General features: G+C 38.4%; 1 protein-coding gene across 1 annotated transcript in view; it reads left to right on the forward strand.

Moving 5' to 3' along the window:
• The first annotated feature begins 3,984 nt into the window (after positions 1 to 3,984).
• The window catches only part of tnmd (tenomodulin), an 81,536-nt gene continuing 58,097 nt past the window's right edge, over positions 3,985 to 27,423 (forward strand). The window contains exons 1-2 of the mRNA XM_030739850.1: positions 3,985 to 4,133; positions 14,770 to 14,904. Of these exons, the coding sequence (XP_030595710.1) occupies positions 3,999 to 4,133; positions 14,770 to 14,904 (270 nt within the window). The 5' untranslated portion in view covers positions 3,985 to 3,998. The remainder of the gene's footprint in view (positions 4,134 to 14,769; positions 14,905 to 27,423) is intronic.

The raw sequence follows: 27,423 nt of genomic DNA on the forward strand, positions 1-27,423 counted from the left end.
AACAAGAAAGCAGAACTCTCAGTCTTGCTCATTTTTATTGTTTTTTTTTTCTTCTATATTTCAATCTCTCAGCACATTCTCTTGCATCGTTTTCTCTTTCTTTAGCTATGACAGTCTCCCTTCATGTGGGAAGGGGCTGCTAATGAATGTGCATGTGCATAGTGGAAATGTGTGGGTCTCCAACACAGCTTTCTCTCTGAGTGACAGAAGCTCCACAAGGGTTTAGAAGCTGGCTTAAGAGTTTTTTTTTTTTTAAAAAAGCAAACAAGGAACATCTTTTTTCCAGATGGCCACTGCAAAATAGAGGAAAATGTACTAGTGGAAACGTCTGCCTGAAGTACTACAAGTTCTTTTGAGCAGAACTATTGTTGTCTGACAGAAAACAGGCTATTTATATGAAAAAAACACACACACACACACACACACACACAAAACAAAACAAAACTCACAGAATCTTGCTTGGCCTGTTGGTTTTGTAATGGCCCTCACTGGTGGTCACAGTGCTCAATCTGTGTTTGGAAAAGTGACAAATACAAAATAAAATTCCTATCAAAGCTATCAGGACTGAAGCACGAGGACAGAGTAAATGTTTATTTTGCTATTCTTCCTGGTTTGCTAAGGCTGCTCCTATCAACCTCTGCTCTAATCTCTGAGTATCTGGTGTATACTCCAAACTAAATTGCTGTTTATTCTATTCTGTGGGTGTCAAAGCCCTCGTCTGGTGTTGAATGCTATCAGGGGAATGAGGGTCCCAGGATGCTCAACACAGCTGCTGACACAGCACTATTCCTGAAAGACCTGCCACTTGATTTACCCAAGCAAAATGTCACAGTAATTGTGAAGATTTCTATCAATGGGAAAGAGCTGACGAGGTCCCACAGCCATCAGATCTGACAGACTTAATATGTGCTCAAATGTTGTCTGCCACACTAAAGGCTTGCAGGTTGACCAATTTTACCCGGAATGTTCCACCTCAGCTGGTATTGACCGAGCTGAAGGTTTTCACTTCTGTAAATCTAGTGTGAAGTGGAGCTTTAAGGTTGTGAAATTGTGTTTTTAATAAGCTGGGATTACTTCGAAATATTTTATCACACCTTTTAGCTTTTGCTTTGTGTGCCATCTCAGATGACATGAAAACAGAATGACAGCTGGTTTATAGAAATTAGCAAATCATGGGTGTGCTTTGATCCTTCAGTCCCCCACCCACCCCAAGGGGGAGGTTCGACTAAAATTAGTTGCTCGTTTTACATTTCCTGATTTAAAACTGGGAAACAACAGTAAGCTGTTAAGAAATCTTCAGCTAATAATGACAGGAATGTGATGATAAAGTTGAGACATTTGTTGAATTGGTACTAAGACATGAATGACTAAGAAATGTCAGCTGATCAGTTACAATACTGATACACTGTATCTTGGCAGTCCTACGCCATAAGAAATTACATGCAAGTAGACAAAACAAACTCAAATTTGTCAGGAGCCCACAGATGGAATGGGAGGGAATGTCTAAAGTTAGTGTTTCCAAATGGGATAGGAGTCATTGATGTTACAAATTTAATAAAATGATACAAATTATGTGTGATGTGTAACAGTAGGCATGCAGCAAATGATTCTGTTTCTATGACTAAGATGTCTTGATATCAGTATTCAAACAGCCTTTCAGATCTTTTTTTGTTTGTTTTTTGTTTTTTTTGTTTGTTTGTTTTTTAGCCAAGGTTCATCACACTGGTTCATCATTTAGGTCTACTCTTACAACAGTACTGCAATTACAAACAAATCCAACCATTATTGCTCTCTTGCAATAGCACTAAAGTCATTTTAATCAAATATTCAAAACCAATGTACACTTAAAGCTTAGGTAACTCTTGAATTGAACAGTCTACAACCGTAAATGCACTGAATTGCTACCATGTAATTAGTTAGATATTTCCAATACCAGAATAGATGTATCTAATAAAGCATTTAGTGATTCCATATAAAAGTGTGCACCTACTCAGTACTTCCTGTGTAAATACTTAGTTTTTACTGTAAGATAGTAGCGAGCAAACGTTCCTGTGTTTGCTCGCTACTATCTTTATCCAGGAGTTGAATCTGTTCTGTTTCCATGAGCTATGCGTTAGTAGCTGTTTGCATGTTTGTATGGCCTTCAGTGTCGTCAAATAATGGTACTTACACCTATGACAACTGAAATTGCATGTTGGAGTCCCAAGACTGAGACCAGAATGGACAAATAACACAAAGCAAAATAGATTTTTTTTCTTGTAGTCATTTTTAGACTATAGAAAACAAGGGGAAAAAATTAGCCTAGTTTTCCAAATTACATCCAAACTGGATAACCAAGCAGCTTGTGATTTACATCCAGTGTTTCTGTTCTGTAGAAATGCAGGAAGTTGTGTATCTAATACTGAATGTAATGAAGCACAAATTAAGGTTGTTTGTGTCCTGTCACAGACCTGAAATTAACAAGTTTTATTTACTTCATTAACCACAATCTTTCCCTAACAGTTTTGTAATGAAAAATTCAAAACTGTTGCCACTGAATGAGTTTGCAGAATAGGTTTGCAGAATAATCCAATAGTTCCAGTCTTGTCCAGCAGTAAACAAGAACACAGCACTGACTGGCATGTTATTTTAGTTCTTTCTTTGTGTTTATTTCAGGTAAGAACACCAGAAAATGGTCATTTTAAAGATAAAAGGGGGTTATTGTATATGCACTTAGGCTGGGAACAAACCTTGACTTACAGACAAGCAACTAAAAAGTAAAGTGAACTATTTCCACTTAGATGTAAATGTCGAAATTGATTCAAATCAAATATTGTGAACTTTAAACAAAAAATACAACTTTAACTGCTCCACCACAGTATTAACCAAAGGTTGAAAAAGGGGGATCTGGAGGTGCATTCGCACACAGTCACAGTGATAGTTTCAAAAACAATTAATATTGTTAATAAATGGTTGAGAGAAATAACTGGGTACGTTCAACATTGTTAAGTTTGCCAAGAGCTGCATAAAGTTCTAGGTTGTCAATATTTGAGTAGCTTCAGTTACTGCATGTGTTATTTAACCGCTCCCTTGTGAACCCTTAAAACTGGTTTACTACTAATTGCATGCAAAAAAAAAAAAGCAAAACAAAAAGCAACAAGACTTCCCAAAATAAAGATTCAGCTCACCTGACACAAAATATATCCAAAGAAAGGCATGTGTGGCGTAGTCAGAGTTTTATATGTTGTAATGATCAGCTGAAATTCATAATGTGGCGTTTTTAAAGGTGTTTAGTTTATGTTATAGTCTGAAAGTTTGTGAAAAATTATGCATGTCCAAAGTTTTCAGTGAAGGAAGAGATTTTGAAATGAGCGATATTAGCATTTTTATAGACCAGGAAGTTTTCTGGGATGGAGGAATAGAAGTAATATAATGCTGTGTGTCTTAAAACATACAGCACTGGAACTGACCTATAAACATCTGTCCTCGTATAACTGGCTTTGCTTCATTCTCCCTTTCTTTCTGTATGTGCACAAGTGCAAATTATTTTCATTTTATAAGGCTGATTCATTTGCTATTCGGTCCGCTCAGCTCTTGTTTGCTAAATCTGTGTTTTGTTTCAGACTTATGACGGGAAAAAAGCAGAGAGAACGTACTTGAACTCTGTATGATACTTCAGAAAATCATACAGAAAAAAATATATATATAAATTGTACCGACAAAGTGTACCTACACACATACAATTATATATTTATCACCTTCAAACTTCATGTCCTCCAAGTAGGAATCATTTGAGTGAAACATCACAGTATTTTTCATCCAACCGAGTATGTAATTTATTTAACAGAGGGTTTGTGTTTCAGCCTGAAGTCTTTTGTGGTTCTCCACCTTTGAAATGGAAACAGGAAGGCAGGAGAGACATCTGCCTTGCTTTTAATGGGTATCACAAATGTTTCAGTAATTCCACTCCATCTGAAACTTCCCTCCCCTTCAGCACACTCCCAAATTACAGCAATGGAATGAAGCTGGGACTCTTTGCCTTGCAGAGCCTTAGTGTTTTCCCCCAGCTAAGAGGCTCAGAAAGATTCATCCTGTGGTTTTGCATCATGGAGGTTAACAGTCAGTCCAGCAGTCAACAGATTCTCTGGAAAGATGTGAGTCAGATTCCTTCTTCTGCTTTTGATTTATAGCACTTAATTAATTAAATAATTTTAATAATTTATGTTTTTTTTTTTAAACTTGTGCAGAATTTGAGCTCACTAAAGCTCAAGAAAGGTGTCGTTAGTGATTTAAAAAAGAAATGTAGTCAAGCAATATTTGAGCTTTAAGTTAATTGTGTCAGAAGTCTGCTTTTTTTGATCCGAGAAGTGTGGCTTGATCTCTTGCTGAGTGATGAGAGTTTTGCCCTGAATATTAAATTTTTCATCTAAATCGCTTTGGCTTTTCACCTTGGCTTTCTTCTTTTATTTCCACTCTCATATGTAGTCTCATCTGGACCATTTTATTTGCTTTATATCTATAATATCCTTGCCTCTCAAATGAAAGGAGCATACAAATATACACCAAGAAATATCTTTATTTCAGACTTTATTATAAAGGACCAAGGCGGGCAGGATTTTCTGCTCTGAGATCTTTCTTCTGCTACTTTTTTCTCACACGCTTGATTTGTTGGAGAGTACTTGCCAAAAAACCTGAGCACAGGGGTAAATACATTCACAGCAGAGTAATGTTTTTTTTCTAAATGTATGAAAAAGCAAACTCTTTTACTGTGCATCAAAGAAAGGGTGAAATTTTGTTCGGCAGATATTCATCATGAATACACTGTAAGTGAATTGTTATGATTAAAAAAATCACCCGTGCCTTCTCACTTGTATTATAGAATTGCTTTGGCAGGAATTAAAATGCTCATATGAGTGTGGCCCAGCGTGATAAACCACTGCCTCTGCGTGCTGGTTATGTAGGCAACCTTTTTTCTGTTGTTGTTTTCTCAAAAAAGTGCTCATTCTGTGCATGATAACAGCAGGGGGCTCCAGGCACTCTTCCTCACAAAGCTCAGGAGAAATTGCCTGGCTGATTCTGAACTCCTAAACCTTTAAACACTAGTTGGCGGGTGCTGTGCACTCAGACTGCTTACTCTGTCTCCATCCTTGCCTTTATTTCTGTCTGTCCGTCTGTCTTTCAATCCCACATTCTTCCTCTGAGTATTCGATATTCAAAGCACAGGCAGAGAGAGGTTTGTCCTCTTGTTAAGTTTCCACTGCTTATGCAACCTGCCACAGGAGAGCAGACGATTTCAGCCACCTTTTTTTTTTTTTTTTTTTTTTCTGTTCTGAGAAATTTATAGTGTAAGGAATTTCTGGCTCCCTGATAGTAGCCCTCTGTTTTTCATCATGCCCTTGGAATGTGCAATACTTGTACCTCACATTTTTGTGGCTACCGTTCTTAATATGTCAGATGAAGAACAGCAGCCATTCAATAATAGCAAAAGTATAATTCAAGTTTTTAAAGGACTATTTTGAATAATATATTCTCTGTTCTTCCCTAAAGTGATGCTGCTGATGCATTTACTGACCAGAAACTCATCTTCCTGTTAGTCATGCCACATATATGTTGCTTTTGGAAGTAAGACCATGGCAAATGCATTATTTGGAAAAAATTGTGGCTAATCTTTTATCAGCAAAGGTTACAAAAGGCATGCAACTATTATTCTAAAATAATTCCTGCATATTACACAAAATGTCAGTATGTTAAAATGCTGCCCAATCTGCCAGGGTTAACAACCAGAGCCACAATAGAAAAAGAAAGCTGCTTTATCATCATTTAAAAGACACGAAGATAAGCAGCATTAATTTTGTTAACTGAAGTTGGTTCCTTTTTTTTCATATCTGCTTTTCTGTTGTCCTCTGAGACCTTCAAAAGGGGTCCAGTGTGAATGAGTAGCTTTCATTTTCACCCTGCCTGAGCTCTGATGGAACAAAAGCCTGTCTTTATTAATTTGTGGCCTTACGCTTGGGGAATTGACTACTGCAGGCAGAGTTTTAATTTGAAGAAAAGTTTAATAATTGTAACCTTTCTGTGACATGTGTAGCAGTCTGTTCTTCCCTGTGCCTGGCATGTGGAGGGTTATATTTTTTTGTCGTCAGGATTCTCAGTGCTGGATGCATTTTGCAGAATAGCCAAATCAAATGTGCAGCTGTTTAGGTTAAATTGCAAAGTAGAAGCAGCTATTTCAGCCATTATAGCAGATAAACTGCTTTAGAAAATACCTAGTTATTTGACAAAAGGTTTCAAGTCCAAGCCAGGTACATAAAAAGTCCCAAACTGCCTTTTGCAAGAAATATCCAATTACAGAGCTTCAACTTATATGTACCCATAATAGCAGGTGAAAGCTAATTGAAAATGAACAAGGCCAGCCTTTATAAAACACAAGAGTGATCTGGTGAGCTCAACAAGCTGCTGCAACTAAGATTTTCAGATGTGTTTTCCACCCTTGCTTGCTTCCTGAGCACTGCATAAATTACAAATCTCTTGAGGCCCACCTTCAGTTATCCCTTCAACTGGTGGAATAAGTAGCTGCAGATTTTCAGTCAGTGACTAAAAAAAAAAACACGGTAGGTAATCCCCACCAACCACACAGACATCTCTTTCATCACTAAAGTGAACACTGCATCACATTTAGTCATTACCAGGGGTTAAAGTGGGATTTGGTATGTGGCTGAACCCCAAGATCATGTGTAGTGGTGCGTTGGGGGGGGAGAATAATCAGTTACTGTAGAAGTCACATAATAATTTGTGTTTTAAAAGAAGTTCCTCCATTTATGCTCTCTTCTCTAACATTAGTTCGATGCTGAAGTACTGCAGCCACAACTTTACTGACACCTGTACCATGAAGGCCTGACAGGGATAAGAAGAAAAAAGGATTTGTTGAAGGTGTAAAAGAGATCATGAAATGCCATTACTTTCTTATTACTAAGCAAGTATCTCCATGCCATCGGCTGCAGCACACAAAAAAAATTAACGCACTCAGCGGTGTTATGTATCCAATCTGTCTGTCAGATTTAATTACTCATTAACTGGAGGTGCCGGACAATCCAGAAGCGCTTTCCAACTTCAACCCCTGATCATTACAGCCTGTCTTTCAGTTAGATCACATTTTGGCTAAACTGTTTCAGTCAATATGCATTCCAGCAAAAACATGTTATTTCTACACTGTTTTGAACTAGTTTCTGTATTCATTTTTGAAGTAAAGAGGAAGTTTTTTTATTATTATTATTGTTATTTGTGGCTTATGTTTTGCATTATCAATGCTTCAGTGAACCACTGCTCAAACCAGTTTCAGTGGCCTAGTGAAGTGCTGTGCATGCATGGCCAGCCACATGTCAGGGCTCTTTTGTTTAAAAGCTGGATCCAGGAGACCAAAACAGTCACTGACCTTCCAGCCTACTGGATGATGCCCACTGATGTGGACAAGGTCCACACTGAGGTGAACTACAAGACTGACTTGTTCTCAGGTACAGCTAAAAAAGAAAAAAAAAGGCACATAGCAAGTGCATCAGTGGAGAGAAATGAATGTCAGGGATATGTGCTGGTTGCACAAGTCCATGTGGGCACAAGCCCACACTTTCTGACCTGTCACCATACTTCAGATTTTGCTCACTCACAACCAGGCTGTTTTTCATTTAAGCCATGTGTAGTGCCAATGTCCCAACTGCACCTTTGTGTCTGTGAGAGCCTCTTACACAGCAACAGAGACAGAGGCAGGTGTGGTAAAAGCTCAGAGACAGATATTCATTCCCTGTTTGGTGGAAATCAAGAGCAGGAATAATAGCATCTTCAAATAACCGTGGCATTTGTCCACCTGAGTTTCCAGACCAGCTATTGTTAACTGTGAGGATGGTGTGGGCCTCTGAAAAAACAACATTTGCCATCACATTACCTTCACACAGGAAACAGAGCACAAAGAAGAAGCAAGGCAGACCTGTGTTAAACTAAAAGCATCATTCAAAGAATTTCAGGGGATCCCAGGGTGTGCTTATTCCCCGCACTGTGTAGGAAAGGCTGTCTGCTAATCAAATTAAAATTTGAGCAGTACAACAACTCCATTCTACAGGCCAAGATGACAGCAACTTAACCCCCTTAAAACCCTGAGTCCACATATGGGGGCATTACATTTTGACTTTGCTGCATGTTATACTTCATTCTGCTCAGTAGTGTTTTGAATGAATGAATGAAGTTTATTGCCATGTGGGTGAACAAGTTCACACATTGGAAATTGCAGTTACAGAACACCATCCAAGAATACACAAAACACAACACACATGGGGGGATATGTGTCCTGGGGTCATGCAGCCGACTTGCAGCGCTACCTTTGGCAGGAGGAGAAAACAACACATCATGGGGAAGTTAGGTTAAAAAAAAGTCATCTGGTACAGTGCTCAAAAAGAGCACTGTACCAGGGTCCAAAAAAACCACCGTAGCAAAGCATTTGCACATGTAAAGCTAGGACAGCGGCGGTAGGTGAGGTCAGGTCAGGAGGGAATGCAGATGGAGACGAGAGGTGGGGGCATTATACTAATGGTTAAAATAAAATGTTAATCATTAGAGAAAAAAATATTCATAACTATCTCAAAGACATATCTTTATGTTCAGCTACTTTCAGTACTGCTGAAATTTATTTAGACTCTCTTCGATTGATCTTTCAGAGTTAATTTAAACACTTACTTCCTCCAAACCATTAAGATGCCAATTAGACCCCATTCCTACAAGACTGCTCAAAGAAATCCTACCATTAATTAATGCTTCAATCTTAAATATAATCAATCCTTTATTAGTTGGCTATGTACATATGTGTGTGGCTTTTTAAAAAGCCATCACTTGACCCATCTGTCTTAGCTACAGTAATTATAGGCCAGTCTCAAATCTTCTTTCATCTAAAACATTCTTGAAAGAGTAGTTGTAAAACAGCTAACTGATCATCTGCAGAGGAACGGTTTATTTGAAGAGTTTCAGTCAGGTTTCAGAATTCATCACAGTACAGAAACAGCATTAGTGAAGGTTACAAATGATCTTCTTAGAGCCTCTGACAGTGGACTCATATCTGTGCTTGTCCTGCTAGACCTCAGTGCAGCTTGTGATATTGTTGAACATATTATTTCAGTCCAGAGATTAGAGCATCCAGTAGTTATTAAAGGTACTGTGCTGCAGTGGTTTGTATCATATTTATCTAATAGATAAATATGATTCAAACTCTCCATTCATGTAAACGGGGAGTCTTCTTCACATTTTCGGGTTAAATATGGAGTTCGACAGGGTTCTGTGCTAGGACAAATTTTATTTACACAATACACACCTTAGGCAGCATTATTAGAAGGCATTGTATACATTTTCATAGTTATGCAGATGATGCCCAGCTTTATCTCTCCATGAAGCCACATGACACACATCAATTAGTTAAACTGCAGAAATGTCTTAACCTCCTGAGACCTGAGGAAGTTGTATTTTGTTACATGGTTGTTACATACCTTTGTGAGACAAAAAGCTGTCCTCAGTTGTGGACACTGGGATTATTTTATGGCATAACACAACAAAAACAACATGACTTAACAAAGTATAAAATACTTTTGAGTAGAATGAAGTATAAGGTGCAGCAAAGCCAAAATGTAATGTCCCCATATGTGGACGCAGGTTCTCAGGGGGATAAAGACATAAAGACCTGGATGATTTCTAATTTTCTGCTTCTTATTTCAGATAAAACTGAAGTTATTGTACTCGGCCCCACAAATGTCAGAAACACAGCATCTAACAAGACACTTACTACTCTGGATGCCACTGCCATGGCCCCCAGTAACACTGTGAGGAATCTTGGAGCCATTTTTGACCAAAATATGTCCTTCACTGAACATATTAAATAAATTTGCAGGACTGCTTTTTGCATTTGCACAATATCTCTAAAATTAGAAACATCCTGTCTCAGAGTGATGCTGAAAAGCTAATTCATACATTTATTACTTCTCGACTGAATTACTGTAATTCATTACTATCAGGCTGTCCTAAAAGCTCCCCAAAAAGCCTTCAGCTGATGCAAAATCCTGTAGTGAGGGTACTGACAGGGACTTGAAAGAGAGAGCAAATTTTTCCCATATTGGTTTCTCTTCACTGGCTCCCTGGTAAATCCAGAATTTAATTTAAAATTAGGCCCCATCTTACCTTAAAGCTCTCATAGTACCGTATCACCCCAAAAGAGCACTTTGCTCTCAGACTGCTGGCTCACTTGTGGTCCCTAGGATACTTAAGAGTAGAATGGGTGGCAGAGCCTCCAGCTTTGAGCCCCCTCTTCTGTGGAACCAGCTCCCAGTTTGGATTTGGGAGACCAACATCCTCTCTATTTCTAAGATGAAGCTTAAAATTTACCTTTTTGATTAAGCATATAGTTTGGGGTGGATCCCCTCCCTGAGCCTGCTTCTGCCGTAGGATGCTTCCCGTTAAAAGGGAGTTTTTCCTTCCTACTGCCACCAAGTACTTGCTCATGGGGTGTCGTTTTGACCTTACAATATAAAGTGCCTTAAGGCGCTTTATATTGTAAGGTGAAGACCCAACAGTCAGTTAGCTATTTATTTTTATATACTGCATAAAAGATGTATTTGTTTTTGATGTTTGTCTTTTGTTACCTGTTTACTTGTCTCAGTCATCTCAATTGTCAGAACTCGAAGGTTACGTTGTAGCTTGTAGCTTTAATTAAACCAGTTGTATTTGCACTATAAAATCTCTATAAAAAGATTCTACATATCAGTATATAGAATCTTCTGGCAAGATTTCTGGATTTGTAGTTCAACTCGTAGCCTTAGTTCTACTGGCAAATGACGTATGCAAAGGTTTTAGTCGCATTCATGTCAGTGTGGAGAGCAAAAGAGGAAGTGTATTTTAGTTTTCAACAATATCTTCAAGAGCCAAACACACAAAAGCAGATGAAAAACAACAGAAACAATAAGCAACAAATGGCTCTCAACTGAAAAATAACCACACTTCCTCAAAAATAACAAGTCTTCCTTGAGTAGAAAAGCAGGTTGCCTGATATTGGACTAATTTTTTTTTTCTCACATCTTACAGTTTATAAGGGATAGCATTTGCTGAAATGTATCAGATGACTATCAGCTATCATTGGATGATGATTTAGTCATTTATTAGCTATATTTTAGTCATCTGCATTCATAAACAATGATAGGTGGATAGAAACCTAAATCGTGGCCACGACAGCCCAGAAAAACTGACCTTAGCCTCCAGTGGCTAAGCCAGCAAACTAGCTGATGGGATCCCAGATTGGCACTATATTGTTACCATGAACCGCTCACATATTTTCATTAGCTATATTTCACAAAGCAGTGTTAGTTTAATGTGTGTTTACCAATCATTTATTATAGAAGCACATGGCCATGGAAAACCATTCCATGAAGCTCTCTACTTACTGTTCTTGAGCTAATCTGAAGCACACATGAAGTTTGGAGGTCTGTAGCGATTGACTCTGCAGAAAGTTGGTGACCTCTGCGCACTTTGCCCCTCTGCATCCACTGACCCCGCTCTGTGATTTTACGTGGTCTACCACTTCATGGCTGAGTTGTTGTTGTTCCCAATCACTTCCACTTTGCTATAATACCACTAACGGTTGACTGTAAAATATTTAGTATTGAGGAAATTTCAAGACTGGACTTGTTGCACAGATGGCATCCAATCACAGTATCATGCTGGAATTCACAGAGCTCCTGAGAGCAACCCACAAATGTCACAAATGTTTGTAGAGGCAGTTTGCATGCCTAGGTGCTTGGTTTTATACACCTGTGGCCATGGAAGTGATTGGAACACCTGAATTCAATTATTTTGATGGCTGAGTAAATACTTTTGGTAATATAGTATATATGTATTTATTATTCATTTGCTTGGTGTTTCTGAACAGCCATTTTTGCCATCTCACTATATACAGTGTTATAATAAATATTTAAAAAAAAAAAACACATGATAAATGAACATACATGTTTGTGTTGTAACACATAAGTGAAGCAAACAAGCACTACAGGTCTACTACTTGCTACTACTGTCAATGCAGCATAAGCACTTTATATTTGTTCATATTTTATGCCATGTTGTATGTTTGTTTTTTTTTAGCTAATGTATGGAGCATACATTAGCTAATGCACAGCACGAACATAATCCATTCAAGGCAAATCAAGAAACACTGTTTTCACTTGTATTGTCGCACTTGTATTTGCTGTATACACATCAAATCACCCTCTTTTGTCACTTCTGCACGCACTATTTCAACACTGTCCAGGATGTCAAATACGTCATCTGCCAACAAAATATCCAGGCAATAGAATATGAAGAAGCCCACTGATCTTGGTCACATGCTTGTCAATGATGCGACTTCCACAGCATTTGGATGAAACATATTTCTTGTGGTGTAATGCCAGTAAGAAACATTAGGGTGTGTGTGTATGTCTGTAGCAGGGAAAAAAAATCTCTGGGCTCTAGCTTTCAGATTTCATGCTTTCTAAATGTAAATTTCAAGACAGTCCACAGTAACTGCTACATGATTGTCAAAAGCATCCACAAAATGATGTGGCATGCTGCCTTCCAAGAAAGCGTGCCAAAGGACTGAGGTGTGTTAGTATCATAGCTATAGCATCTCTTAAAGTGGTGAACACACTCATTTGGTCTAATCCAACATCAGACATATAGAGGTGCATCACTACAGTAACACAAGAGAACTCTTTGTAATACTTGATCTTGTCACCTTTCAAGAAGATCTCTTCTATTTCTGGGTGAGCTTTTCCTTCAGTTTCCTTCCCTCTAACAAGTGATTAATTTCAGCACACCTGTGGCTACATAAACTGCATTCCCACTGTTCACCAGTGTTGCCCTTTGATATAACACCCAACTGTGACTTCTGCAAGATTCATCCGCCTGTGACCTCTGTGCAGCTACATCGGGTGGCATGGCTTCATCCATCTTTGATCTCTGGCCAGCTACGTCTGGTGGCGTTGCGGGTGCAATGTTGTTCCCTGGGAGAACTTGCTGTCCTCCGGTTAAACCACTCAGTCTGTGTTGCTTTGATTTCTGTTACGCCAAAGTGTAATAATTTCATAGGCTGGATTTCCAAAAAAAAAAAAAAGGATTGATGTAGCTAAACAGAGATCCAGAAAAAAAAAATCTGTCAGGAAATGTTGCTGAAGTTGATGTTTGATCTTATTAAAGCTGCTGCCCACATCATGTAAAGCCTCCTTGTTACTCTCTTACAATATGTTGTCCATATTGTTTGCAAGAACATTTATGGCAATTGATAATAAAATAACCATTTAACATGCATGTTTGTTTGTTTCTTTTTAAGTTGCATAATACAGGCAGCACAAAAACAGGCAATATATACTCATGCCTCGCAGTCTCTGCCACAGCTTCTGTGACCTAGAATTTCACTGTGCCTCACAATCCCGTCCTCTGTTGTGGTGTTTTGAGCCAAGCCAAAATGATAAAACTGTTAAAATATTGAAATTGGGGAAAAAACAATTACACAATTAGATGCTCCTGCCATGTTGCAACTATTATAATATTAGCTTAGCATCTACTGAAGAGTGGAAACAGAGACAAACAGCTTACTTTTCTGTGTCAGAAGGTAAAATAAAAACAATACTAATAATAATCTATGTACCAGCACCTTTAAGATCATTAAGGCCTTAGTCGCACAGGCAAAGAGATTGGTCGGTGACCCCTGGCAAGCTCTGGTTCTAATATGTATTGCTGCAGTTGCTTCACAAAGTGAACTCCATCACAAACACGGTGTTTCACCAAAAAACCTCCTTTTACTTTCTTTGGTTGCTAGCAGATTGCCACAGTTGCCTATAGTTTGCAAGAAAGATGCCAACTTGTCTGCAAACATTTGCAATTTACTCTCTGAGAAGTAGTGAAACTTGAAAAAGTACAACACAAACCAGAAATAGAGACCATTCGCTTTCATCCTAAACTTTGCGCCTAACCACTGCAGCCAACATGTTTCAACAGACACAACTTTTAGGCTGAAGGTATAGTCACAGTTTCACTTAACTTTGCTGAGCTGCTGGTGTACGTTTGCATACAAGTCTGTGTGTTCTATGCAAACTGCTGGTGACAACAGCAGCCTGCTAGTGACAAAAGCAGTTGCAAAGAGGTTTTTGGTGCAGTTAATGGTAAAGACGGCCAGTAACCTTCAGCAACCACTCACCAACCAGCTCGAGAATACACACTTTTCTCTCACAACCGGTGGTTACCAGGGGATCATTGATGAGTCTCTAAGTTTAGATGACGGGGGCTTTAGCAATTGATTTCACAGCAACTCCCACCAATCACTCTCAACTGGTTGGGGAATGCACATTTTCTCTCATAACCAGTGGTTTTCAGGTAGTTGCCAACCAATCCCTAGGCCTCTGTGACCAAGACCCAAACATCTAATTTTTACAAGAATTATGGAAAATGGGTTCATGAACCACAATCTGTTAAACAAGGTTGACAAAATGTTAATTACCAAGTTTTATAAGTAGGAGGTAAATGCTGTTATGTTTGTTTTTCCTCTCTTTATGCTAAACTAGGAGATGAAAGTTGGCATCAGTCTTATCCTTTAGCAAGAAAACAAATGTACATATTTACCAAAATGACAGCGTATTGGTTTGTTACTGTTCAGTGACTATTAGTGTGTGAGAAATATTGTTACAGTATTTGGACCATTTACATATGCACCACATTAATAATTTTAAGTTTTGTCTTTGGCAGGTTGAGGCTGGAAAAGAGAAAAGGGCAAAGTACCAAACCTACCAGCGAGTCGCTCTGGTTCTCACTCTGGTCTTCCTGGTTTTGGCTCTTTGTGTTTTCAGCCTGAGATATCTGTGGGGCCCCAGTCTTGGGAAGGTAAGACAAAATATCATCTCAGTGATATATGCCAGTCATTAGCCTTATTGCCACCATCTGTGGTAAGTGGATTCTTCATGAGAGACAGATGAAAGCCACCCTGAGTTTCCACATCAGGTTACATCAAAGAAAAAAAAAACTATGTGAGAAAGGAAAATGGATGGCCACACAAAGAGCTAGAGGCAGTCTCTGCAGTCTGTATTGTATTCCAGTAGATTAAAAGATGTGTGGGCTATGGAAAAGACAGCTGTGTTTTGCTCTGCTCGCGTTTTGGCTGTCAGATCTGTAATTTCATGAATTCTTGGCCCAAACCACAAACCACTTTTTACTATTGTAAATGTTGGCCTGTTGCATTTATCTGCTTTCTGCTCACACTGTAAATATGTTCTCACAATGACGGACCGTGATAACTCAAAGCTGACCCTAATTGCTGTTGACCAGAGTGGCTGCAGCAGGACTGAAGCCTCTTGGCAATGTAATTGGGATAAACTCTGGTCCTGGCAATTCATCTTGTAAAATCCAATTCAATCACAGTTGATGGAGAATATTTTTACTCTCCTCCTTTCCCCTGATTTTCCCAAGGGGCCAAAAAAGCTAATTTACTCAGGCTAGAAGGAAAAGTACAGTACATCAATAATTTCACATCTAGAAATTGGATGCTCTATATGTTCTGAACTCAGCTGGTAATGAGGGAGAATGACTCAAATGAAATGATTGTTAAAATTGAACACATATTTCAAACCCAAAATCATAACGCTGCTTTGTGTGAACTCTAAATGCCATGAAATGAAGAGAGGGAAGTATAGTCTTCCGCTATTATACCAACATCTTTGTTGATAGCTAATAAACATTAATTCAGAACACCCACTGCCACTATTGCTCTATTTCTGCTTCCATTGAGGTACAAATTTCAATTGCTGACAGTCCCTTCTAAGCTCAGGTTAAGGAAGGTTCATCTGCACTTCCTGTAAAGACAGTGTTGTCCACGTTCTCTCCTTTCAACATAGATATGAATCACCTTTGAGCCATCTCCTTTGTCCTTGTTAAATATTTCATGCCGGAGGTAGAGCAGTCATTATTTCCACTTTAATAAGCTGTGATCATTCTCACGTGGCACAAAATGTGTTGATGGTAGAGGTTGTCCAGGTAATGAATATCAAACCTGCGGACCCTGGGTTTTGCTTTAATAGGGTCTGGGGGGAGGCTCATTGTCTGGCCTCTACATCAGGGAGTGAGATGGAGCCACTTCAAAAGAGAGTCACCTGTCTGTCAGCTAGCAAGGAAGCTTCCTCAGACACAGTACAACTCAGTTATGTCCTCAAAAATAAAGCTCCTAATACTATAATGAAGGTAAAGAAATGGATTGAAACAGTGCATCCGTGTGGCAGCCAGCACCTTGTTTGGTGAAAGGGTGTGAGATCATATGCAGCAGGATGCTTTTTGACTCACTAGATAATCCTGAGCAGCGTCTGGCAGCTATGTGCATAGACCCTGGGCAGCAGAGCACAACATTAGAAGCTGACGGGAGGGATCCTAATCTATTTTTGGAATGAGTTGTGTGTAGGAGGGTGGGGAGGTTGTTTTATATGGGGCACAATAAGATCAGTATTCTGGGGATAGCTCAAATTTAGCTTAAGCATAAGGTTTCTGTGAGAGTGCCCATTTGAAATTTCAAAAAAAAAAAAAAAAAAGTTCTTAGACAAATGCTGTGCATGCTAGTATATGTAGCTGATTTCCTGGGTGCATGGACATATGTTCAAATCAAGATCAACTGTGGAGTCTGCACATGCACTTTTATCCTAAATGGAAAAGTCACCCTCAAATCAAATATGTGTGTTTTTCCTCTGGCCTAATTCTATTTTTATCCATCTTGATTGTTTTGTTGTGAGTTTCCCACTTTTGGAGACATCAGATGTAGCAATAACTCACTGCTCTCTATCCCTACAGCCCATACCACCTGAACTCAGCAACACACAGTGATACTATTTAGCTGGATAAATAACACAATGAATTAAATGCCAAAATCCCCCAATTGAATATTTAGCCAGAATGCTCCACTGAGATATGAGATCAGTTCTTTCAGGGTCATGTTCCACTAATCAGTGTTCTCATTAGGAATGTCTTAAAGTGTCAGTCTGAGTTCTTAATCTATCAACAGAGATACAAATATTGGGTACTTATTTTTCTGTAAATATTAGTAACATCTGACACACCTTATTATTCACAACTTGGGCCAAATACCAAAGGCTAATTGCCAAATGAAAACATTTTGATTGAGTTTATTTTTAAGAAAAACTAGCAAACACATGCATCTGTTTGACCACACATTTGTCCTAATAGCTGAATAATAGCATAATGTGTTAAGTTATCATTGTTGTGTTTACGGTTTTGTCAGATATTCAGTTAATTTAATCTTCCAGTATGGAGGGCATCTGATTACACATTGTCACCAAAAAAACAGAAGTTTAATAATAACCACACTACAGGGTGAGTACAAAACACATTTATGAGGCACTCATTAAAAAGTAACACTTTAAAAGTGTAAAAAAAAAGATTCACAAGCACAAAATGAATTGGTGGAGAAAATTCCTGATGTGGTCTCGTCACAGTTTGAAATCTGTTCATACGGTTTCCTCCAGCTGTTTTAACAGATTCTGACTATGAGAGGTGCAAACTAAATGTTCAAAAAGCATCTTTTAGGCAGTTAAAATTGCAGTCAAAAGGAAAATATGTTGGAGCACAATAGGAAGCATTTTAAACATGTTTAGAAGGTGATTTAAAACAATATGTTGCTTTTTTACTTTTTAATAGCCTACAATACATTCCCGGCTCTCGGTTGGACACAGCAACAGCTTTGAATATAATAAGCAACGAAAGCTGAACGCTGGCTCAGATCTTATTACCAAAATATTGATTCTCATAGGTAATGTAATTGGTTGTAACCTCTTAAGGCAAACTTCCCAAATACATGTGCTTTTTTTGTGCTTAATTAATAGTGTAAATGATGTACTTTTATTAAAAACAAATTCAAAAAGGTACTGACACACATCCTTATTACTCACTGCATATTACATAGAGCACTGACCTTAACATCGCAATTAGAAGTCGAAACCACAGCACGACTTCAGCCATGAACACTTATCTGTTTTCGCAGTTCACCACAGCACTGTGACCTTGTGCCCCCGTGACTTTGTATAAATAAGCACATAAAGGTAATTTGCTCTGTGCATTGTTTTTCAGTATGACATGATAACCACTGGGGAACTTCTTTTAATTACCTGCAAACATATGTTGTTACAGAGGCCCGGGGAAGATACTCTGCTATCATTGTCTCTGCCTGTGTGAGTTTGTGCTCCTGATAGAGAAGGAGAGAGAGAGGCAGAGAGACAGAGAGAGAGAGGGCGTGGTTGTGCTTGTTTACATGCAATTGTTTGCGTGTCAGTGTGCATTGTGTGTTTCAGTGTGTAGATTGGGTGCCTCTGCATTCTCTTTTGGCTTACAGCAAATTTCTGTTTACTATGTGCTCATTATTGTTCTGGGCCACAAGTCTCACTGGGGGATTTTGCCTCCTTGTAAATTAATCCTCTGTTATTACCAGTTTACATCAGCAACTCTGTGAAAATGAAATCTGGCTGGTGAATCCAACAGAAAAGTGAGAATAATTTGCTTTAATTAAATTATTTTTATAAACAATTCTTCAGAAAAAAATAAAATCTAGACACTGATTTATGCTGTGCATAACATCTATGGCACATAGCATACAAAATCTCAATTTTCATGTCATTAAAAGTGATATATTTGGTGCTATTTTTAATTCATGAACCACTTTGAGGAAGATTATTTGCAGACCAGCAGCAGGCCCAGAGTAATTGTGAGCCTGTAGACATTGTAAACTAGTTTTTCTTGGGGAACCTTGAATGGCTCACAGGTGCTATTGGTCTGTATGGCAAAACTGCCTGAGAAATACATGAATGTCAAACCAGAGGAAAGTGGTCCATTATTCAAGCTGAAATTGCATTGCTCACCTTGATGCCTTTCCCTCTCTGGTCCCAAGGTAGCTGCTGAGTTGTCGCTCCTGATGGCCTCTTAAAGGCCTCACTGTCAGGACCGGCTTCTTTAATGAACACTGCTGCGCCTGGTGCTTTTCCACTGGTCACAGGTGTATGGCTTTTCAAGGCTGGGCCCCCCTTTGTTTATTTATTGTTCGTAGGCTGTGTATACCCAACAGACCCCACGGTGTCCAGCTGTCAACATGCAGCAGGGGAGGACACACAAGATTTGATCATGATATGTTTTTGTCTTCCTGTCTTGCTGATGGTTTTTTTTTTCTTACTTTTTCTCTAGGAATAAAAGAAAACAATGCAAAAGTCTCCTCAGGAGTGTAAGGAGTTTGTTTACTCGGTCTGATGTGAAGGAATTATTATTCTGCGGAAGTAACAGGGTTTATCTAAACAGCTGGTTTGGCAGGACCTTTTGGGAGGCCTGCTTCTCAGTCAGTAATCTTTTCTGATTTTGCACGTCAGGCTCATTCATTCATTAGCAGGCCAGTGTCCACTGGTGTTTCTCTCTGGTTGTTAAATTAGGCCGCAGTGGGCTCCCTCCTAAGATGATGCATTATGCCTTCTACTTGGGGAAGAGGCGGAGGGCGGAAAGGGTGGCAGACCAGGAAAAACAAAAGAGAGTTGTTTTAAATTGTTTCCAGTGGAGTGCCTGAGGTAGGAAGGCTTCATGGCAGTTGTTACACATTCCTTTCTTCTGGGATGGTGACTGCAACAGAGAGCGTGACAGCACTGCAAAGCCCACCGAGAGTTATTCATTGTGCCAGAGAGCATTTTAGTGTGTCTGTGATTTCATTTTTAGAAGCTCGAATAATATTTGTGCTGGAAAGATCAGCGTCTTAATTGTCAGCACTTCATTTTGCCAATCCATCAGCAGCTCATGTGCAGCATTTTGCATGCACGCCATGGTGAGTTAACAGACACAAATGCACGCCTTCTTTTTCCACACTGTTTGCCCTTCCTCCCTGTCTCACTAGTGTGACTGCCAAGTAGACTCTCTGCTCTGTTGTACAATTTAGAATGTGATTGAGCTTTCACATCCACTTTCACTCTCCCAGTAAGACTGCATCTCTTACAGCCTCGATGTGCATTCACAGCCACAATGCTAAAGCAGAAAAGGGAACAGCAAACTGGAAACGCACTGTTCATCTTTCCTTTCTCAATATATTTGAGACTGCAGATAGAGATGTTGCCATTATGTCATTACACACTGATGAATCATAATTTTAGAAATGAGTTAATCTCAAAAATGTCAGCATGCTCTGCTGTATTTCTGTCAGCAATTAAAAAGTTGCATTGACTTTTATAAGTTTTCCCCATTAGTTACCATGCTCAATATGTGAGGAGAGAAGCAGCATCTAAATGATCCCTTTAGGTCCCTGTCTGGTGCATCTTTATGTTAAATAAGTTGATTAGTCTTTCTTAAAGTGTGAGAAAGTAAGTCCTTGTAGAAGCCTTAAAGTTGCTAATTTTAATTATAGGCACGTCTAGATCCATCAGCCCTGCTTTTTTAAATTTTTATTTCTTTCGTTGCTAAAATAAATGCATATAATCAGCACAACACTTTTAAATGAAGACCTTTCATCCCATGACACTTCAAGTGTTGACACAGGAAATAAGTAAGTAAAGTAACCTAGGCAGCTCAGCTTTTAGAGATGTACTGAAGCTCATTATAATTAGATATTTATGCCAGATTCTATGTACCCATAAGTCTCAGTATCAAAAAATAATGTATCAATTTACCAGCGGTCCTATGGGCTAACCTACTTTGACAGCTTAAACCTCAAACGTGACTCCAAAGAGTTTTCATATCAGTGTAAAACGACAGGGATGTGTACCACTAGAGAACGTCAGACAAAGCTGTGGAAGCTCTGAATAGAAACAAATGCAGGTTATAATGATATAAATGTGTGGGCCATGTTAGTACCAAGCAGTCCAAATTAAACAACAAAAATTACTTCATTTGTCAATGCCATCTAGAACAACACATACAAACATTTTTGTGATCAGATGAGGAACACAACATCGTTTGTCTGTGTCTTCTGAAACCATTACAAATCACAGCTGAAAAATGAATCTGTTTTATGATGTGACAAAGTAGTAGCTAAGGCGAGACAATTCAATAGAAAACAGTAACATTTTAAACAAGTGTAAAACTTCCCTAGTTAATTATGTGACTTAAGACAATATTTTTGTGTGTTTTGCATAAGCGCATTTCCACTTAAAAAACAATAACATTGGACACATCCAGGTTCAGGATACTAGTTTAATTTAATATATGTAAAGATCTTTTGTGTGTGTGTGTGTGTGTGTGTGTGTGTGTGTGGTGTGTGTGTGTGTGTGTGTGTGGGGGGGGGGGGGGGGGGGGGTTCAGTGGTGAACAGTGGTCAGCACTATTTACAGATAAAATAGATAAATAAATAATCTCAATATAGCAATATCACAATAAAATTTGCTGTTATAATTTCACTTTTTTCACAATCTAATTACTGAGACTGTCATTTTTCTTTCTTTTTATAGGACAGACTATGTTACCTGTGCGTGTAATCACACAAGTTTATCTTTGAAAGCTTGTGCCCACAGAAAAGATAGATTTAGGGAACTTCATGATGGTTTATATAATATCCTTGGGCAGTGGTGCAGAATTAGGTAGGGACGGTAGGGACACGTCCCCACCAATATCAAAGGATGACAGTTATGTCCCTACCAGTGTTTCTGATTGAAATACGACAGTCTGTACTCTGCTGGTGTAATTGCGGCATCGGAACCTGATTGGTCACTGTTACAATGAAAAATATTAAACACAGCCATGGCCAAGTCTGAAATTATGAGGTCTGCCAATGTAACAACAATCTCAGGGTTTCTGGTTTGTTTGGGTTTTTTTTTTTTTTAACTATTGAATCTGCGCGATGTCAGAGTTGTAGTTGTAAGCATTTCAGATTACAATTTTTCTTTATGAGTATTCACGAGTACATCATACGCATCATTGTATGTTCTGATATAAAACAAGTACTTGTTTGATGATGTTATATGTTATAAAGCACTTTCTACCTTTGGTGTTACATCGCTTACTATAATAACTGTAGCTTATCCATGTCTCTCCCCAACTCCTCCTAGATGCATTAATCAATCTGGATGAAACTTGCTATATAAACTGTCTGGGGTACCAGGATTGTCAGCATCTATAGGTATGCATGACAGGTAAAGTGAAGAACACTGGCCATTTAAAAGATTTACCACACATTTACTCTCAGAATTGTTATTGGTAATAAGAAAGGAAAGATAAATATTTACTACAAATTCTGTTAACTTTCACATGGCTACCACAAAATAAAAATGTAAATATTTGTGGCATTAAATCATTTTTAGTGCAGTGGCACTTTGGAGTTAGTAGAATGTGTTGTCATGCATATCTATAAATAAGTGTTCATCAAACAGTGACGCTAATAGTGCCTGTAATTGATTACTTTGTCTCATACAATGAATATGTAGCTTGTAAAGAAGAAGAAATATATCCATTTATTATTAATTGTTTTGGTGATTATGAACTGTCATTTTTATCTTTAATTATACACTATATACATACATATGCATGCATATGTATTCACACGCTTTTGTGAATACATATGCATGATTTTTTTTTCTCATGCATTATACAATGTATTGATATTTCTATTATTTTATTTTGTAACATAAAGGTATTTTCCAATTTAATACTGCTATCATAAGACATAATTATTGACATATGACAGTTTTCTTATACAACTACCACTTTTATAAATGTAACATAGTAACGCTATAAATGTATTCAGATTATATTTTAAGTGATTTGCCATCCAGCATTCATCAATTTTCTAAATTGCTTATCCAATTCAGAGTCCCAGTGGGACTGGAACCCACCCCAGCTTTTATAGGGTGAGAGGTGGGACAAATCACCAGTCCATCACAGACAGTGTAATAACAACCATTCATGCTCACATTCGTACATCGCCAATTTAGAATCACCAGTTAACCTAACATGCATGTCTCTGGACTGTCGGGGGAAGCTGGGATACGTGGAGAGAATATATGCAGACACAGGGAGAATATGTAGACTCCACACAGAAAGGCTCCAGACAGCCTTCAGATTTGGACCAGGAACCTTCTTGTTCTGAGACACCAGTGCACCATCACTGCACCACCTGCTTGCTATCTCTTTTTTTTTGTATTAATTAATTAAGTGGTAATGAAGTATATTCATTTTAATTTGAACTGAGTGCAAAGTTCCACTACTCATTTCTGACAATAACACCTTGATAAAATTTTAATAAAGTGTACTATCTTTAGATAATTGCCTAGAACACTTGCTGCAATGCATTTCAGTGGTTGTTTTAATAATAGCCATCATAACGCAATCAGTGACACCCATACTCTCCTCACTATGATGAGTCAAAAGTATCTGGTTTTAAAAAGATCTGTGAATTATGTTTAATTTGAAATGATGTAAAAACAAAAGTGGTCTGATGTTAGCAAGGATTTAAAGATTTGAACTGGCATGATTTATTCAGAAACCAAAATGACATGTAAAGTACAAGATGAGCAGATCTTTGACAGTAAAGGAAAGAAAAACTGGTGAAGCTCATTAAGCAAACATGTCAGTCAAATCCAGCGGATGAAGAAGCCTATCTTTCTCTCAAACCCTCTGTCAGTGCTTTGTCAGTGTACTGTCTTTGTCAAAAAAAAAAAAAAGCTCTGGCAGTTTGGGCAAAGTTTAACATGTATTTTTCATTTGAAAAACAGAGTAATGAGTAAAATGCATCAAAAGAAATAGTGTGTCCTCTCAAATTTGAATTTGATACTTTTGTTACTACTTTATGTATTCTTTGTGACTGATCAAAAACTCAGTACATTGACACATCTAAGGGCTTGACATCCATTCTGCTTCCAAGGGCTTGGGAACCTCTTCACTTTCTGGTCATTAGAATTAAATGAAAACACCCTTTAGTAACCTCGGACAATCCCATTTCATGCAGTATGCACTGTATTTTCATGCTGTTAATTCCTGTCGAACTCTGTGTTTGACACACAGTATGCTGTCATTTTGAAAGAGCCACTTAAAATTTAACATGCATTTATATTTTGACGCATTTAATGCTCTGAAGTATTTGTGATATTTTTTGTTCCGCTACTGGATGTATTCAGCAATCATCACCACAAGTATGATGGATGACATCTGCTGCTAGGCTGCTGTGTCTCGTTTGCCCAGAAAATGTACTTCACTTTGTCAGCTGATGTTGATACAGCTTGTCGAGATCCTTTTCCTGTGGCCGCGGGACTGACCCACTGACCTGCACGAGCAGCTGCAACATGAGTGGATGAAATTGAAGGTGACTGATTCATGTTAAATACTGGAAGAGGATGATACTTGTTTAGACATTTTTGTGAGTATAAACTTGACAGTTCTTTTCTAACTGGTTACACCAGGGCTCTGAGGCTTCTTAGAGTACAGTGTGTCCTTTTGTCTCTTGCTGAGATAATGTGGCTCTCATTAGCTGTCTGGTAGGAACAAATAATCGCCTGGGTGAAATGTTGCAGGGTTTAATTAAAAACAATGCTGTCGTACACCAAACATTAATATCAAAATTCACTCCTGCTGTGAAAGATTTTTCCACTTCTTCCCAGGAATAGGATTTGAAAATCAGTGCATATACTGTAAGGTTATAAGTCATAAACAGCATGACTTTTTTTTTTTTTTTTTTGGCACATCTACAAACTGTACATTTATTTTCATGAGGTTCCAGAAGGAGTAGTTGGTATTTTACATTCACTGGCTCCTTTGTTAGGTACACCTGATTTGTGTTCATTAACACAAATATCTAATCACCCAATCAAGCAACTCAATGTATTTAGGCATATAGACATGGTCAAGATAGCCTGCTGTCATTGTCATTATCAGTTTTGTGTCTAGCTAGTTGCAGTGCCTCAGTGTTTAGTTCTTTGTTCCTGATATCTTGTTTACATTTCACTCTATGTTAAGTATTTATATTCTCAGGCTCTGGTTGTAGTTATCTAGATTCTGTTCTTGGTTATAGGTTGTTACATTCTATCCCTCACTTAGTTATCATGCTTCCCCTGTGTTCCTGTTCCCTGTCAGCTTATTTGTCTTTTAGTGATTCTGTGTTTAGTTACTCCCTGTTTTATTTTGATAGATTTTTGTCTTGTGTGCACTGTTTAGTTTGCTCCCCTTGTCTCGTTCTTCTCAGTGAGTTCAGCTGTGTTCCTTGGTGTCCTAGCCTCATCTGCATTTGTCCTTTGTCTTTCCATGCTTCCCTGCTTAGTCCTTCTTTTCTTCCCTATGTCAAGTTAACCCTTGTGCCCATTCAGTTGTGCCTTCCTGTTTAATTGTGGTAACTGTTGTTTTCTGTGGCTTGTGTTATGTTACTTCACCCTGCCTCATTATGTCTATAGCTTCCAGTCGTGCATCCCACCTGTTATCTCTCGTCTTGTTATCCTGTGAGTGTTTTTATTGTCTCTGTCTCCCGCTGTTCTTTGTCGCGTCATCGATCATCCCTCATGCTGGGTGCTCCCTTGTTCCATGTTTTCCCCTTTGACTTCAAGTTTTGCGTTCCTGGCTCCAGTCCTGCCTAGTTTTTGTATTTTGTATGTTTTTGAAGAAACTTCAGCATTAAAGCTGCCTTTTGAGTTTGAGGCCTGTATCCCGAGTCCTGCATTAAGGTCCAAGTCTACCTGCTACAAAGGCAATACGCCTTCTGAAGTTCAAACTGAGTATCAGAATGGAGAAGAAAGGTGATTTAAGTGACTATGAATATGGCATGGTTGTTGGGTTAACAGTAGCTGATCTGAAACTCAGAAACTGCTGATCTACTGGGATTTTCCTGCACAATCACCTTTAGAAAGAATGGTCTGAAAAAAAGAAAATATCCAGTGAGCTGTAGCCAAAATGCCATGTTGATGCCAGAGGTCAAAGGAGACTAGTCAGGAGACTTTAGCTTTAGCTGGTAGGAAGGCAATGGTATCACCACTCATTATAACCAAAGTATACAAAAGAGCATCTCTGAATGCACAACAGCTACCCGCTGTGGTGACCCTTTGTGAATAAGGGAGCAGCCAATTAAATCAGTCATTAAATCAGTAAAAGTATCAACAAAAAGCCTGTTTTTTTTAAAAGAGTCCACAGAGTCAGCTGAACATAATTGCAGTGGGAGATTGTCCCAGAGTCTTGGTGCCACAGACTTAAAAGCTCTGTCCCCACTAGTCTTCAATCTTGTACGCAGAACAATCAGTAGATTTTGAGCGTGTGATCGAAAACTACAAGCAGCAGTGTGCTTGGTAAGAAGCTGGGATAAATAGTCTGAAGCTTGGCCATTTAGTGCTCTGTATGTGAGAACAAGAATTTTAAAAGGAATTCTAAAATCTACTAGAAGCCGTTGTAAAGAATACAAAATGGGAGTGATGTGAGATTGCTTGCTGGAACATGTTAATAATCTTGCTGCAGCATTTTGTATCACTTGGAGGAGAATTTATCTAAGCCAGTAAATAGGGCATTTCGATAATCTTGGCATCATGACACAAATGCATGAATAATTTGCTCCAGTTCCACCAAAGAGACCATATGTCACAATTTAGAAATGTTCCTTGAATGAGAAATAGATTTTACATGTGAGTTAAAACCCAGAGAGGAATCAGATATTACACCAAGATTTTGAGCACTGGATTTAGTGGTTGAAGAAAAGGAAGAAAGAGCCTGACTGATTTTAGGATATCATTCAAAAGGAGCTATGATCATGGTCTCAGTTTTGTTGGCACTTAAAACAACGTAAATGGTTAAACAGTAAACTAGGGTGGACAGCCTATCTAGCTGGTGAGGCTTAGAATACATATACATCTGAATGTCATCGGCATAGAGATGATAAAAAATGTCAGAAAAAGACTGAATGATGCCAGCTAAAGGAAGGATGTAGAAAGAAAACAGTAACGGACCCAGGACTGAACCATGTGGAACCCCACAGATTAGAGAAGCAGTGTTAGAGGAGAAACTTGCTCACCTTAACAGAAAAAGACCTATCAGATAAATAAGAAGAAAACCAACTTAATGCAGAACCAGTGATAACAGCCAAAAACTTAAGCCTATTAAGTAAAATTTATTGGTCAGCAGTATTAAAGGCTGCACTGCTGCAAAAGTAAAACAATTACAGAACAATTCCCTGCATCAGAGAGATCATTATAGACCTTCAAAAGAGCAGTCTCAATCAAGTATTCCTTTTGAAAATCAAGGGTCAAAAATCTGTAATTTGTATAATAAATAATAAACTGACTTTTTACAACTTTTTCTAGTAACCTGTTAACAAATGGTAATTTTGAAATAGGCTGAAAAATTACCAACAGAACTGACATCAAGATTAGGCTTCTTTAGTAAAGGAGTTACCTCAGCATGTTTAAAATAGGTAGGAACAGAACTTTG

This window comes from Archocentrus centrarchus, chromosome 10 (assembly GCF_007364275.1).
Source record: "Archocentrus centrarchus isolate MPI-CPG fArcCen1 chromosome 10, fArcCen1, whole genome shotgun sequence".
In the NCBI taxonomy this organism is placed as follows: Eukaryota; Metazoa; Chordata; class Actinopteri; order Cichliformes; family Cichlidae; genus Archocentrus; species Archocentrus centrarchus.